General features: G+C 50.8%; 1 protein-coding gene across 9 annotated transcripts in view; it reads left to right on the top strand.

Annotated features, from left to right (window-relative positions):
- Nucleotides 1-14008, top strand: part of SVIL (supervillin) — a 221238-nt gene that overhangs the window by 160573 nt on the left and 46657 nt on the right. For 6 of the 9 annotated variants that reach the window (XM_045290066.1, XM_045290067.1, XM_045290065.1 and 3 more), the window contains 4 exons: nucleotides 1925-2057; nucleotides 7190-7237; nucleotides 7937-8014; nucleotides 13854-14001. In XM_045290066.1, the coding sequence (XP_045146001.1) occupies nucleotides 1925-2057; nucleotides 7190-7237; nucleotides 7937-8014; nucleotides 13854-14001 (407 nt within the window). The remainder of the gene's footprint in view (nucleotides 1-1924; nucleotides 2058-7189; nucleotides 7238-7936; nucleotides 8015-13853; nucleotides 14002-14008) is intronic. The other 3 variants (XM_045290069.1, XM_045290068.1, XM_045290064.1) reach the window with 1 other exon arrangement.

Here is a 14008-nt window from a genome sequence, read left to right as displayed (position 1 = left end):
TTCGAGACTGTGAACTCTTGACTGGAGTAGAAAGCCTCATCTTTCTCCCAGGGAGTGGTGGGTGGTTTTGAACTGTTTGGACTGTGGTTAGCAGCCCGATGCCTAACCCACTATGCCATCGGGGCTCTTGTCAATCCCTCAGCCCCCCCCCACCCCCCGCCTTTTCTGATCTCCGATGTATTCCTCCACTAGCAAGGCAGGATCTGATCTGGGCAGCTGTCAGTCACCAGTCAGTGCCATCCGAAATCTGTGGGCGCCGGTGACTGAAAAAGGGAAAGCCGCGGAGATCAGGTGCATGTCTGATTCTCCTGCCACCTTTGGGACCCGCCCCTGATTGCCTAGTGTCTTGTCTGGAGAACTCGTTCTAATCAAGCAAGGCTCTCAGATGCTTGCAAGGCATGATCATTTAAAGGCTGTGGCTCATCAGGCTTGACACAAAGGGGAAGAGAATCCGCCCCCCGTGTCCCGTCCCCTTAAATCATCTGAGCATCAGCTTGAATGAGTTTCATCATCATCATCATCTCTTTAATACCATTGTGAATTAAGTGAGGGTTTACCTCTCAGATCGTAATTTTCGTATTCACCGTTTTAAACAATTGGTCCAACCTCCTTGCAGCTTGCTCTGTTTAGGGTCCCCCGTCTCCTATCTTCAGTGTATGTTCTTCCTGCCACCAAAGGGAGCACCAGCCTGCCCTCTGCCTGTTGCTTCCCTTCCCACACCTGGTCACCATCAAAGTCGAGTTCTCTGGGAATGCAAACCCTTTCTTTATAATTGCTATTTTTTAATAACAGCGGCCTCATACAATATTTGTCCCTTTGTTTCTGACTGACTTCGGTCAGCAGAATGTTCTCCAAGTCCCTCCGGGCCACCGTTCATCGTTATTCTGTAGTAACGCGTAGCATCCCATTGCCAAGCTCCATTTGTGCCCATGCTCGTCCCTGTGTTGTATTTGCCTTCATCTCATTTCATTACACTACCGTTAGCTGGAACAGCCGGCCCCATCTTACTAAAATCACCTTTCCCTGCTTAGAGCATCCAGCTTTCTGTCAGGTCCCACCCTAGTTGAATTAAAGTAGGTTAGGTTACACATCGCAGTTAATGAGATTCTTTTTGCATGTGGATAGCTTTTCCCTGAGGAAAGGTGAAGTAATGGTATTTTTTTATAAGAGGCAGGAAGAGAAGGGAGGATTGTAGAGAATAGTTTCTGCATTGAGCCAATTAGACGGGAAAGACCAGGTTCATGCAGAGCAAAAGAACAGCTCAAAGTGCAGGAAGAGGCACCTCTTGCCTTCCACCTAGGTTACAGTGAATGATATACAGTGAATGACGTTTCCAGTGGGGTTTGTTTGTTCGTTTTTCTGTAGTTTGGTGTTTTTTGATTCATTTCTGCAACATTTCCTGAAAATAAAGAACCACTTCCCAACTGCAAGCTCGGGAATTCAAAACCACAAGCTGGCCCATGGAAGGAAGACGAGGCTTTCTGCTCCCATAAAGAGTTAACAGTCTCTGACAGGCACAGGGGCAGTTCTACCCTGCCAGGTAGGGAAAGTCGCTGTGAGTCCGCATCCACTCCTTGGCAATAAGAATGCCAGCTTAAGTGTTGTTTCACCAAGTGGCCAGAAGGGGCCACTAGAAGGCATGTTTCTCCCTGGAGAGTGACTTGACTGATTCAACCCAAGGAAAAGATTATTCCTTTGCTGGGCTGAAGGGTCCAGCCATCTGCTGTGGGTTCCAATCAAATCTGAAAAAATAAAATCTTTGGGGCCTCTCTTATTCTTCCAGACATGAATGCAAGCCAAAGGGGTTAAAAGTAGAGAGCCGCGGTTTTGCTAGCCAGGTGCATTGCCCTCACCTGCATTGTGGTCTCCTGACCGGTCTCCTGTTGACTGCTGACGCCTTTGGCCGGTGTTGCTCTGCCCTCAGGTTGGCGCTGTTGAAGAGGAGTGGCGAGGAAGACTGGAAGAACAGACTGAACAAGAAGCCGGAGTACAGCAGAGCGTCGGTCTGCAGCAGCCTGCAGATTCAGGACGCAGCGGAGCAGTCACTCACAATGAAGGTAAAGCTTCCCGTTAGGCGGCGGCCCCCTGCCTGACTCGGCCATGGCATCAAAGGGACAAGCATGCATAGTCTAATCACCCACGTAGGCAGCATCTGCACTTTAGGGCATTCAAGTGCATGCTTAAAATCACTGCCGCTTAAGCAGGTGACAAGGATCACAAGTAAAGTCTTGAGATCCTCAGCCCCACCTCCATAAGGCATCAGCAAACCCAAACCTGCTTTTTTGCCCCCAAGAAGGCCTTCTGAGCAAGGGACATTTAAGGTGTTACAGAAGGCTCCCTGATGAAACTCCCCTTGAGCAACTAATGGTTTGGAAATTGCATATGAAATAGGGACTTGCTTTCAGGAGGCAGATGCTTAAAACCTCAGGGCGCAAAATAAATCCCTAATGGCATCCAGAGAGTGCTTACTTCGCTCCCATTTCCAAGTATGTTTGATGATGGGCGGGTTTGTTTCCCAGTGAGAGACTTCGCAGGAATACACAGCATGTATTTTTATTTTGTAAGTTTAAAGAGTATTAAGTAAGACACCAGTGTCAACTCTAGCACACATTTCATGGCAAAAGCAGGGTGAGTTGCTAATACAATAATGACCAGAAGGAGCCCCAGCCATGACACCTTGGGCTGCTAACCCCAAGGTCAGCAGTTCAACAGCGCCCCCCCCCCCCGCCCCTCAGAGGGGGACGACGACTATGAGAGGCAGTGTGCCCTGAAAGATTTACAGCCTCAGAAACCCTGTAGCAGGTGGCTGTGAGTTGGCGTTGACTTGATGGCAGTGGGGTTTAGCTTTAGAATGGTGACCAGCTCTTGACCATTTGCAAGCTGCCCAGCTGGTTTCTCTGTCCACGGCCCAGCTGTGACCGATGATGGACTTGTCAGCGGGAGACAAGTAGGGTGCCTGTGACCCTGCTGAGGCCAGTGTCTAAGATTAAAAGTCTTTAAATAGAAAACACGAATAATAGAAAGGCACATCCAACCAAGTGACTCCCCTGGCCCCTCCAAGTTCTGACCAAGGTGGAGCATCTGTGGAAGAGAGAACTTGGGGGCTCAACCATTAGGAATCGGGAACCCGTACATGCTGAGGTTTGCAGATGAGAACGAGAGACAGAGAGAGTTTGGGCGCTGTTTCAGGTTCCATGTGGTCCTGTTGTGTCTCTAGAAGTTCAATCGAAGCATCGATTTGAATTTGAGGCGGTTTTTGTTTTTGAGACAGACTGTACCTAGTATTAAAGACAGTGACACAGACGTTTTCATCCTCAGCCATTTGTGTGTGTATATATATATATATATATATATATATTTTTTTTTTTTTTAAGTCGAATTGCATGTGACATTTGCATTTCCAGATTGGCTGCCAATGTTACTGAAAAGTGGGTCCCCCATGTCGGGTAGCCCCACTGCTCACAAACTTTTATTTTAAAAAAAAATCTTAATTCACTGACTCCAAAATACCTTTCACATGTTCCGTTCACCTCAGTTGCGCACCCATCAGCCGGCGTGTCACATCTCCCTTGGCAACTGCGGTGGGTGGATTGGGTTGGGAGGCCACCTTGTTGGTCTTCGTAGGAGACAGAGAGGTTGTGGAGATTAAGCAAAAGAGCCCAAAGCAAAACAGAATCCTGGAGGATGGAGCCGTGGCATGAGGGCCCCTTCTACTCAGCACAGGGAGGGACATTTTAGTCTGTGGGAACCAGGAGGCTGGGAGGAGAACGGAACTGCCAATCCCATTGGGTTCCTGGGCCCTGCAAAGGATGAAGCCAACCCCACGACTCACCACAAGATTGGCAGTTCAAGCCTCCCCCAAGGGGTCTCAGAAGACAGCCCAGGCAATCTGTTTGCAGAAGGTGGTGTCAGCCTGAAAACCCCAGGGAGCAAATTGTGCTTCTCTGTAAACATGGGGACAAGGGCAGGGGCGCCTTGAGTCAGCAAGGTTGTCGGACCAGAGAGGAGCAGCGAGCAGCATTCTGGTAATTCCGAGCTGCCTTCTGGGGGAACCCCTGGGGGTTAGGGGGCACAGGCGCTCTCCGCTTCTGCTGAGCAGGGAATCTCTGCGGACTCGCTCTCCCTCCTGCTCCTCAGTGGCCTAGTTCACTTTGGCCAGAGACAATAAGCACGCTGAAGTTAAAATAAGCCGGGGCTATTTTCGGCTGTGGTGGCAGACGTGGGGGTTCTCGAGTACTGTGGAGGTCAAGTGGTTTCAGAGCGCCCCAGTAATCCCTGGGCCTCGTGCCCTCCCGAGGGCAGGCAGTGGGTTCATCACGCTTTCGACGTTGGACGCCTGTCAAGAGTCACCGTCTGGGAAACTCACAGGGCCAGTTCTACTTTGTCCTGCGGGTCACTATGAGTCGGCATCAACTCGATGGCAGGGAGTTCAGTTTGGTTTTTATTTAGCTGTACTCCTAAGGACCCCGACTGGCACTGTGCATTAGATGTTGCGCTGTTAACTGAAAGATGGCCAGTTCAAATCCACCAGCTGCTCGGAAGGAGAAAGATGAGGCTGTCCACTTCCGTAACAACTTACAGCCTCTGAAACACTGCGTAGGGTCTCTATCCATTACATCGATTCAATGACAGTGAGTGGGTAAAGTGCCTTAAGCCTGGACGGTGTTAAGACAAAGGAGCCCCCAGTAGCACTGTGGGCTAGACATTAGGCTGCTTACTACAGGATTGACAGTTCAAACCCACCAATCACTCCTTAGGAGAAAGATGAGCTACTTGCTTCCCTAAAGACTGACAACCACTGAAGACTTAAGAAGCAGTTCTACTCCACCCAGTAGGGTCTCTGTGGCTTAGTTTGGGGGTCTGGGTGTTAAAGTGATCCCTAACCCTCTGGGAGGAGGTACGCTCAGGATGTTGGTGCAGGCCGTGGGACCTCACTCCTTGGAGCGGGTCTAGACTTGCTGCGACACAAGTAGGATGTGAACATGTAGGTAACCTGACATCTGCTGGTAGCCTGATCTTTAAAAAACAAACAAACAAACAAAACGAGTGTCCATAACATTTTAAAGTAATCGGATAGCATCATCTTTCCACATTCAGCAGAACCTGTGGGAGCTGGAATTTGCCAGGACCGCCCCATTGTCCCTGGTCTCCCACGTTTAACACCCTTTGGTGGAATGGACTTGCCCCTTTCCTGTTACTTTGTATTCAGCGGGAAAGATGTGCATTTTTCTGCTCTGGCAGGTTTCTTTCTGAGAGCCAGGTTCCGGCTTCCACAGGTCTTGCTCTATCCCCAGTCTACAAGGATATGTGATAGGTCCCACTCTTTATTTCATACCAGCTTCTTTTTAAACCCACTGTGGATTGCGCACGTCAAGCGGATCCCAGGAGCCACACGTGGCTGGAGGCTGCCACACTGGACACAATTCTGCGTGGAAGCCACAGATGTGAATAACTGCCAGCCAGCACATTCCTAAATGGTAGACTTTATTCATTTTTACCAATGAAAATACTCCCAAGGAAATCCAGTGGGACACGAGAAATTAAGTTAAGCTCGAGATCCCAAATGTTGGAATCAGCAGGAGACTCATTCACGACAGATCCCAACAGGGGCTCAGGACCTTTAGACACAGCTTCTTCTGACATGTAAGACCTGGAAGGAATTTGTCCTGACCACTGACCCAGCATTGCCCCAATCACTGTGGGATGCACAGCGTGTGGGCTAAGCAAGTGATCTGGTGGGTCTCCGTCCATGCCACCAGTGCGGGTCTTCAGGACTGGGGGTGAAATGACCTCAGTGGGAGGCCCACTGAATGTGGTTAGTGACTGTGTATAGAGGGTGGACTAGTCCTTTCTTACATTGAGGAGCAGTGTAGAAAGTCTAACTGTTCGATTGTGTTCCACTCACCACTGAAGACAGTCTGCCATCTGTATATAGTCTTGGTACTGGAAGCCCATTGAAAAAGCCAAACCTTGAGGAAAAATAATAGAACCAGCATGTTTCTGTCAGTGGTGATGTGATGGGCCGCCAACCACAAAGTTAGCAGTTTGAAACCACCTTCCGCTCCACAGGACGAAGTCGAGGCTTTCTGCTGCCATAAATGGCTACAGTCTCAGAAACCTGCAGAGGCGACCGACCCTGCCCTGTCCTGTAGGGTGTCACCAGGAGTCGAAATCGACTCAGTGACATTGAGTTTGGTGTTTTTAAAACTATGATTAAAAGAGGGGGGCGAAATACCTACTCTTCTGACCTTTAAGGAAGCGAGTTGAAAGTTTTCCTTTCTGCATTAGAAATCTGTCTCAGAGACGATATAATGTGGCAGAAGTGATCTGTCCAATAGGACCCTTTCTCCTTCCTGCCCCTCCCCATCAGAAACTAATCAAAAACCGAAAACCAGGGCTGGTGACCTGGAGCTGCGAACATTATTAGCAATCCTTCCCCAGCAGGCTCTGCACGGGCTTCGTTTTCTCTCCTCCCTCTCACCCGCCCTGGTGTCCGAATTCATCGTCCCCAGCCTTGTCTGAGTCTAGGCCAGCGGCAGCAGCCCGATAGAAACGTTTCCACTTTGGGTGGCGAATGGTCAGTTTTAAGATGGGGACACCCCTTCCTGGGTGGACTTGGCCGGGTCTGCATCCTGGGACGGGGTGCATGTGAGCCAGGCTGCTACACGCTTTCCTCCCGGGTAGCTCACCCGCCAAAAAAAGATGGGGAGGAAAGAAACTTGTCTTTTGCCAAAGAGTCTTAAAAATGTGTTTCAAACCCTGCCACCGTGTCTGAGGCCAGCATCATAGGGAGAGCCCGCGGTGCTTCTAAGTGCCGGGTCAGAGGAGCGCAGATATCCCCCAAACCAGGGCCTGAAAACTCCCCCAAGCTGAGCCTGCCACTCCCATGATCTAAGTGCCTGCTGTCATTGAAATTCCCAAATCACAATTCCAAGTGAATCTAGGCCATGTGGTTGGGGAGGGGAGCGGGTGGGCGGGGGTAGCTCCCTGGAGGGGGTGGGCAGGGAAGAGTTGGCCAGTGTGATCCGAAAGTTGAAAATTATCCTCATGCTTGCCTGCTTGCCACCCGCCTGTGTGAGCATGTGCACGCTTCCTTCTAGTTGAACCCCCGGCACAGAGTAATTGACGCCCCTGCTAGACCCCTGCCCTCCAGCCCCCTGCAATGGTTCCTGTCTGTTTTAACCTGTAGGAAGAAGGAGGATTTACAGATGATAATTCCGTTTCTAATCTGCTTTGGGTAAGCCTGACTCTACCCGAGGTGCGGTGCACTTTAAGGCTGGAGTTTATCCCTCGCCCGCTTCAGTTCTATCTTCCGTGGCTCCCGGGTTGGCTGGCTTTCCGGAGGCGCGAGGCCACCAGTATGCAGGTGGAAGGTCGATCTGGTCCTTGATTTTTTTTTTTTTTTTTATGTTGAAACTGCCCAGGAAAGCCATGACCTCCCACGGAGCAGCTGAGTAGCATATATCAATGGTAGTCCCATCTGGTGGTCCCCTGGTTTATTCTGCCCCAGACTGGCCAGGTGTACTTCACTGTGCATGTGTGACTTGGTGGGGGTAGTATGACTTTAAAAACAAAGCAGACAAATAGAAAGGGTTTTCTTGGAAAGAAAAGTGAAATTGCAGTGAGTACATTAACATGTAAGGGGTCCTGGGCACACAGTGATTAAATGTTCACCTACTCACCCCAAGGTTGGCAGTTTGGAGACCTGCTTTTGTGATGATTCCAGCCCTGGACGCCACTGGGGCTCTTTTCCACTGTCCCACGGGGTTCCCATTAGTCAGAATCGCCCAGTGGTAGTGGATTTGTTTTCCTCTTTTTCTTTCTATTTTTAAATTAACGTTGTGTTAGAAAAAGAAGCCTGGTGTTTGCCTCTCCCCGCCCCACTCTGGTATATCTCTCCTCTTTTCACCTCTAATCCTCTTGCTTTGCTCTATAGGAACCTGTGTATGCTTCTACTTATTCTCCTGCTATTCCTGCTGCCCATAAACACCTGTCTTTTGTCTCTATTAATCAGGTGAGGAAAAGCCTGCATTGGTGAGCCTCACTGCAATTTCTTAGCTGTCGGGAAGCACTTTTCTTTCCTTTGAGAAAGAAACCTTTCTGCATCTCACTGTGTGAATGTGTGGGAGAGAGTTAAGTGTGTGTGCGCGCGCGAGTGAGCGTGTGTAAGACACACACAGAGAGAGAGAGCGAGAGAGAGAGCGGCAAGAGCGAGCATAGTCCAGTCCTGAGACTGGTCGGCGTGAGGCACACATACCCTATCCTCAGCTCAGACTTTTAGGTAGCCCTGATCATGTTCCTGAGACAAGTTTAAGAAAATTTCCCCTTTCAATCTCTGCACTTTGTATCCTAAGGGAAGCCACAAACAAAAACAAGTTGCTGACGAATCGGTTCCAACTCAGGGGGACATTGTGTGGTCAGAAAAAGTCTGCTCCGTAGCGTTTCCACAAGGCCCACATCTACCCCAGAGTGCCTCTGACGGAAAGCCTGGTGGCCAACTGCCCCCCACATTGGCCATGGAGCCTAGTTGAGTTGTACTCTGTCCACTCGGGTCGCCGTCAGAGTCGGCTCGATGCCAACAGGTCAGGGTGCTTCTACCTGGAAAATGACCTCATGCTTTGACTTCTGCTGTGGGATCCGTGGTTAGTAAAAGTGACCTTGGACTGAGAGGCTTGGGGCTTCTGATACTAGATCAGCAGGCTGTGGGCAGAAGAGGGTTGGTGGGTGCTGTTCACCCTCCTCTGTCGTAAGCAGAAGCTCCCCTTCTTCTCCCTCACTCTCCTGGTGTCTCTCCTGAGCAGTGGGACACACTGGCTTGGGACACACTAACCACACTTGGCACACACCCAAACAGTTCCACCACCACCTCCTCCCCCACAAGGAGGGTAGTGGGCCCTGGGCAAACTTGCTGCTCCTTCACTAATGGAGGAAATGAGCCAGTTGTTGATAAGCCAATTCCAAACCTCAAAGAAAAAGATCTATTGCTGGTGAGGCTTTTAACTATTTATTGTTTAAGGTGAAACAGAAAAGGCCACTTGCCAGCTGCCACCTGTGTTTTATTACTTTAAATTTTCAGTGATTTTCCCTTCGTTTAAAAAAAAAACCACTTTATATTTTTGTTACTTGGCTGTTTTCACATGTAAATTTCCTCCATGCCAGTTACATACACAGCAGCCACGCATCCATGTCCCGTGAGGTCAAGAAACAACTTCCCTTCCCTCCAGTCATTTGCCCAGAACCGGCAAGCAAGCTCCTTCTAGATGTTCAAGCTCTCCGTCTCCGAGGCTCCGACGGGCATCTTCTTCCTTGTATGACTCGTACCAGAAAGGCTCTTCCCTTCATTCAGCTAGGAGCTGCATGGGCGTGGCGGCCCGGGCCAGGGTGGGCACCCAGCAGTGTGTTCTTCTTGGCAGCTCTTGGGCCACCTACCTTGTGCTGCGGGCCTTGGGGCCGGACGCCATTGGAGTCTGGAGAAAGAACGTCCTCCCACTGATCGAGCATAGAATTCCAAGGGGGGGGGGGGACGCTTTTTGGGATACTGACAAGTTCTAATTTGCCCTTGTGCCTCGTGACGCGCACAGTGCCCGAATGCCCTCCTCGGAGTTAGTGTGGGTAGGTCCCAGTCTTAAAGCCAGCCTGGCATCCGGGTAGGGAAGGGCTTTCCCCCTAAGTCTTAGTCAGTACAAGTTCTCTGCCCTTTCTTGTTGCCCCGTGGTCCTTTGTCACACACAGGAAGTGACAGCAGGTGTTGTGATGACACAGGAGACTTGGGGAGAGGCAGGCAAGCCACACACACACACACACACACACACACACACTGTCCCTCACAGTGACACACACACACAGTGCCATGCACACAGTCACACACACCCTACCATACACACTGTCACATATATATTGCCATGTACACACACATACCCACACCTTGTCCCTCACACATGTACACGCGCACTCCCACTGACCCTCAGGCGCACAGTCACACACATGTAGGCACACCCACACAGTCCCCCTCTCTCTATCACATGCACGAGGTCTATGTATGAAAGGATTGGAGATGGGCCGGGGAGGGCTTGTGTTCATCTTCTCTCCACACTGGCTCTTTCCACCCCCCTCTGCATCCTGAGCAGCAGCATCTAAACCTGGGCAGTGACACGATACTTAGCACAATAAAAAATGTTTACAAAACTCCCCGCCATTGAGTCAATGCCGAGTCATCATGACCCTCTAGGACAGGGTAGGGGCACACCGCCCCTGGGAGTTCCCGAGACTGTAAGTCTTGATGGGGGTGGAGTAGGAACCCCGTCTTTCTCCCCAGGAGCGGCTGGTGGTTTCAAACTGCTGACCTTGTAGATCACGGCCCAGTGTGTAATCATTATGCCACTCGGCCGCCTTAAGGAGGAAAGAAAAACATAGAATGGGGAAAAAAATCAAGTGGAGAATGATGCCCATCTTATTGGTTTTTATCTTTTGGATTCTGAAATCAAATGGCAACTGTGAAAAACCCTTAGATTCTTTCCAGAGCAAACTGTATATTCCTTACCCAATTAGAGAGCCATAAGTCACGTAGTGGCATTTTAGGGACTCAAGGAGCCCGCCGGATAGCACTTTGGGCTGTTAACTCTCAGGCTAGCAGTTCAAGCCCATGAGCTGCACTGTAGAAGGTGAGGCTTTCTGCTTGCATAAAGATTTTCCCAGCCTCAAAAACGCATAGGGGTTGCGATGCATTTGAGTGGACTTGTTGGGAGTGAATTTGGTTTTGTAAAACCCCAGGAGCATTGGCAATGCCGTAAGCTAAGGGTTTGGCTGCTGAATGCAAGGTCAGTGGTTCAAACACACCCGCCACTCCTCCGGAGAAAGATAAAGCAGGCTGCCCTATAAAGAATCACAGTCATCCTTAGAAACCTCTGGAGTCGTTCTGCCCTGTCTCCTCGGGCCACTGTGAATTGCAATCAGTTCGATGGCAAAGGTTTGGTTTTTGACTTTCCATCCCCAGGGGGACCTGGTGGTGCTGTGTGTTGGGCATTTGGCTACTAACCATGGGTCACCAGTTAGGACCCACCTGCTGCTCCACTGGGTGACGGCCCCCATAGAGATTTATAGGCTTGGACACACTGTGGGGTAATAGCTCGCTCTGTTCTATAGAATCACTATGAGTCAGAGTCAAGGCTGCAGCAACGGGTTTGATTTTATGGGTCTTAATCCAGCCCTACTAACCCACAAAATTAAGAAGAAACTTGTAGGAAACCAACATTTTGGTTTAAAATTTCCTTTTCAGAAAAGCAACACCAAAAAACATATTCCTTCTCTTGGGTTCAATTGTGTCTCTTACAAGGAGAAGTATTCCTTCCCGACACAGACCTGGCAAACGAAGGAAAACTTTAAATCCTGAGACCTGAGGTGTCATCCACCCAGGCCTCAGAGTGATCGCATTCCGGCAGGCAGGAGCCTCAGGGAGATCGGGAAGGAAATTTCCAACCCGGTGCCTCCTCCTTCTGAGGCATGAGCACACCGGGCCCACCCTGCACAGGGGACGTGACTGAGTTCACCCGCAGGTCTGCGGCTCTCTGGACCTCGGGAGAGCCGACATTCTTGGCCCTGTATGTGTTTCTGGAAAAAGTTTAAGCCGAGTGCCTTATTGGTATGATTAAAATCCTCTTGTGAGCCGGTCTTTTTAAGAGATCGCATTCTCCCGAATGCTGATGGGGTGGGCCTGGCAGTCAGCCTCCTAGTTTAATAAGGGCGGGTGCTCAGGAGGCTCTGAACAGTCGCTCACCCTCTAGCCAGCCTCTTGCCTCTTTTCCCCTCTCCTTCCTTTCCCTGCCTTTCTCCTCCTTCCCCCTCTCATTTATCTCTTCTTCCTCTCCCTTTCTCATGCCAGCTCCCTCGTCATATATGTGTGTGTGTGTGTGTATTATATATACATAAACAAAAGTTCATGGGATAATGAATTAAAAGATAATGGAATTTTCCACAAACTCTCTGAATCCCTGGTGTGCGTGTGCGTGTGCGTGTGCGTGTGCGTGTGCGTGTGCGTGTGTGTGTGTGTGTGTGTGACAGCCAGGGTCGGGAGCACCTCTTGCTCCCTGGAGGAGCCTCCCCTCCTTCCTCAGTGTTCTTCCCTCTGCTGGGGCACAGCCTGGCTGGCCCCTGCCCTTTGCCCTGCCCACCCACTCTCTGCTGCAGGAGGAGGGAACGCAAATGCCTCTCCTGCCAGCACTTCTGAGCGTGCCGCCCTGGTGGTGTCGTGGTTACAGATGGGGCTGCTAACCACAAGAGCAGCAGTTCAAATCCACCAGCGTTTTCTTGGAAACGCACAGGGGCAGCTCTGCCTGGTTTCACGGGGACCCTGGGAGTCGGTGTTGACTCAATGGCAGTGTGTCCACACTCTTTCCTTAAGAGCCACCTGACCCTCCAACCCAAGGGTGTGAGCCCCTTCCTCTGCCCCCCTTAAGGCTTCCCTTCCTCTCACCCTCACCCCGCCCCCACCTGAGCCCCTCCTCCATTCCTGGTCCCTCTTTCCACAAGGAGGCCCTGCTGCTGCCTCTCCCTCGGCAGCACCCCAACAAAAGCTGGGGGAACGCCACCAGTGCCTTCGAGCTCACAGAGGTAGCGGCTGCCAGAACCCGGCGAAACGCTAATGGCAAAAGGCATTTTTTTAGGTGGCGACACACACATACACACATGCACGTGTGCTGTATCTATCATTTAAAGAGCCCTGGTGGTACCATCAGGTAAGCATTAGATTCCTAGCTGCAGAATCCATGGTTCAAGCTGACCGGCTGCTCCACAGGAGACAGATGAAGCTCTCTGCTCTTGGAAAGCGTCGCAGCCCCAGGAACCTGCCTTGCGGGTTGCTGGCAGTCGGGATGGATTTAATGGCAGGGTCTTTCAGTGTTAGCTTTTGTATTATATAAAGCACACCCATGACAGCAGGATATATATACAGCAAATGTGTATTTACATGTATGTGTGTGTATAACACATGAGAGGCTTCAAAACGTTCATGGAAAAACGGGATTGAAAGATGATGGAATTTTTCTACAACCTTTTGAAACCCCCTCAAATACATATATGTACTGTGTATGCCAATATAAAACATACACACACAGATATGGGGACTTTGAGAAGTTTGTGGGGCAAAAACCACTAGCTCGTCATTCTATTTCTTCACAACGTTTTTGAAGCCTCCTCCTGCATACAGGCTTGTTGTTGGTGGTGGTGGTGGTGGTAGTTTTCTGTCAATGGCACAATTTTTGGCTCAGCCTCAGCTATATTCTGGCTTCCATGTACTTACCCCAGGCTGACACGGGGGCCTCGCTGCTGCCCACTTCTAGTACCTTCCAGTAGCTCACCTGCCTCTCCGGAGGCTTTCCCTACTGAATACTGAGCCTGCGCCCTAGGCGCTCACCTGGGGGGAGGCTCCTCCATTGACCATATGACTTGTGAGCAGTGCCTGTGGATGAAATCTGCTCATCAGCCCAGTTCAGCAGACAGGTGACACGGAGTCCCCTGCGAGCCCTGCCCTACAGGCTTCCCGGCGGCATCGGACCAGCTTTCCATGCGGGCTCCGTTCCTGCCTCCACGCAGCATTCTGGTCTTCCACAAACACGCGAGGAGGACCAGCGTTTGGCCTTGAGATTCAGTGCTGTTTCGGGTGCTCCCTGCCCCAGGCTGGACACCCCCATCTCAGAGACCGTTTCGGAGAGAACACTTTGGGACATTTGTGGGGAAACTCCTGTAGCTGTTTTTTTTTTTGCCCATGCAACATCACAGGCTTAAAACTCACGTCCCGGTCCTTTCTCCCCCCTGCTTCCCCATCCCTACCCCCACCCCCGGGTGCGCTTGGTGAGCAGCGGGTCACCGACAGCCGAGAGAGCCAGATGAGCATCGAGGAGCGGAAGCAGCTCATCACGGTGCGAGAGGAAGCCTGGAAGACGAAGGGCAAAGGAGCCGCCAACGACTCCACGCAGTTCACGGTGGCCGGGAGGATGGTGAAGAAAGGTCAGTG

Source organism: Echinops telfairi, unplaced genomic scaffold (genome assembly GCF_000313985.2).
Source record: "Echinops telfairi isolate 266 unplaced genomic scaffold, ASM31398v2 ScPeMD7_31;HRSCAF=116, whole genome shotgun sequence".
Classification (NCBI taxonomy): domain Eukaryota; kingdom Metazoa; phylum Chordata; class Mammalia; order Afrosoricida; family Tenrecidae; genus Echinops; species Echinops telfairi.
Note: the sequence above shows the minus strand (reverse complement) of the source record. Positions and strands in the feature narration are given on the sequence as shown.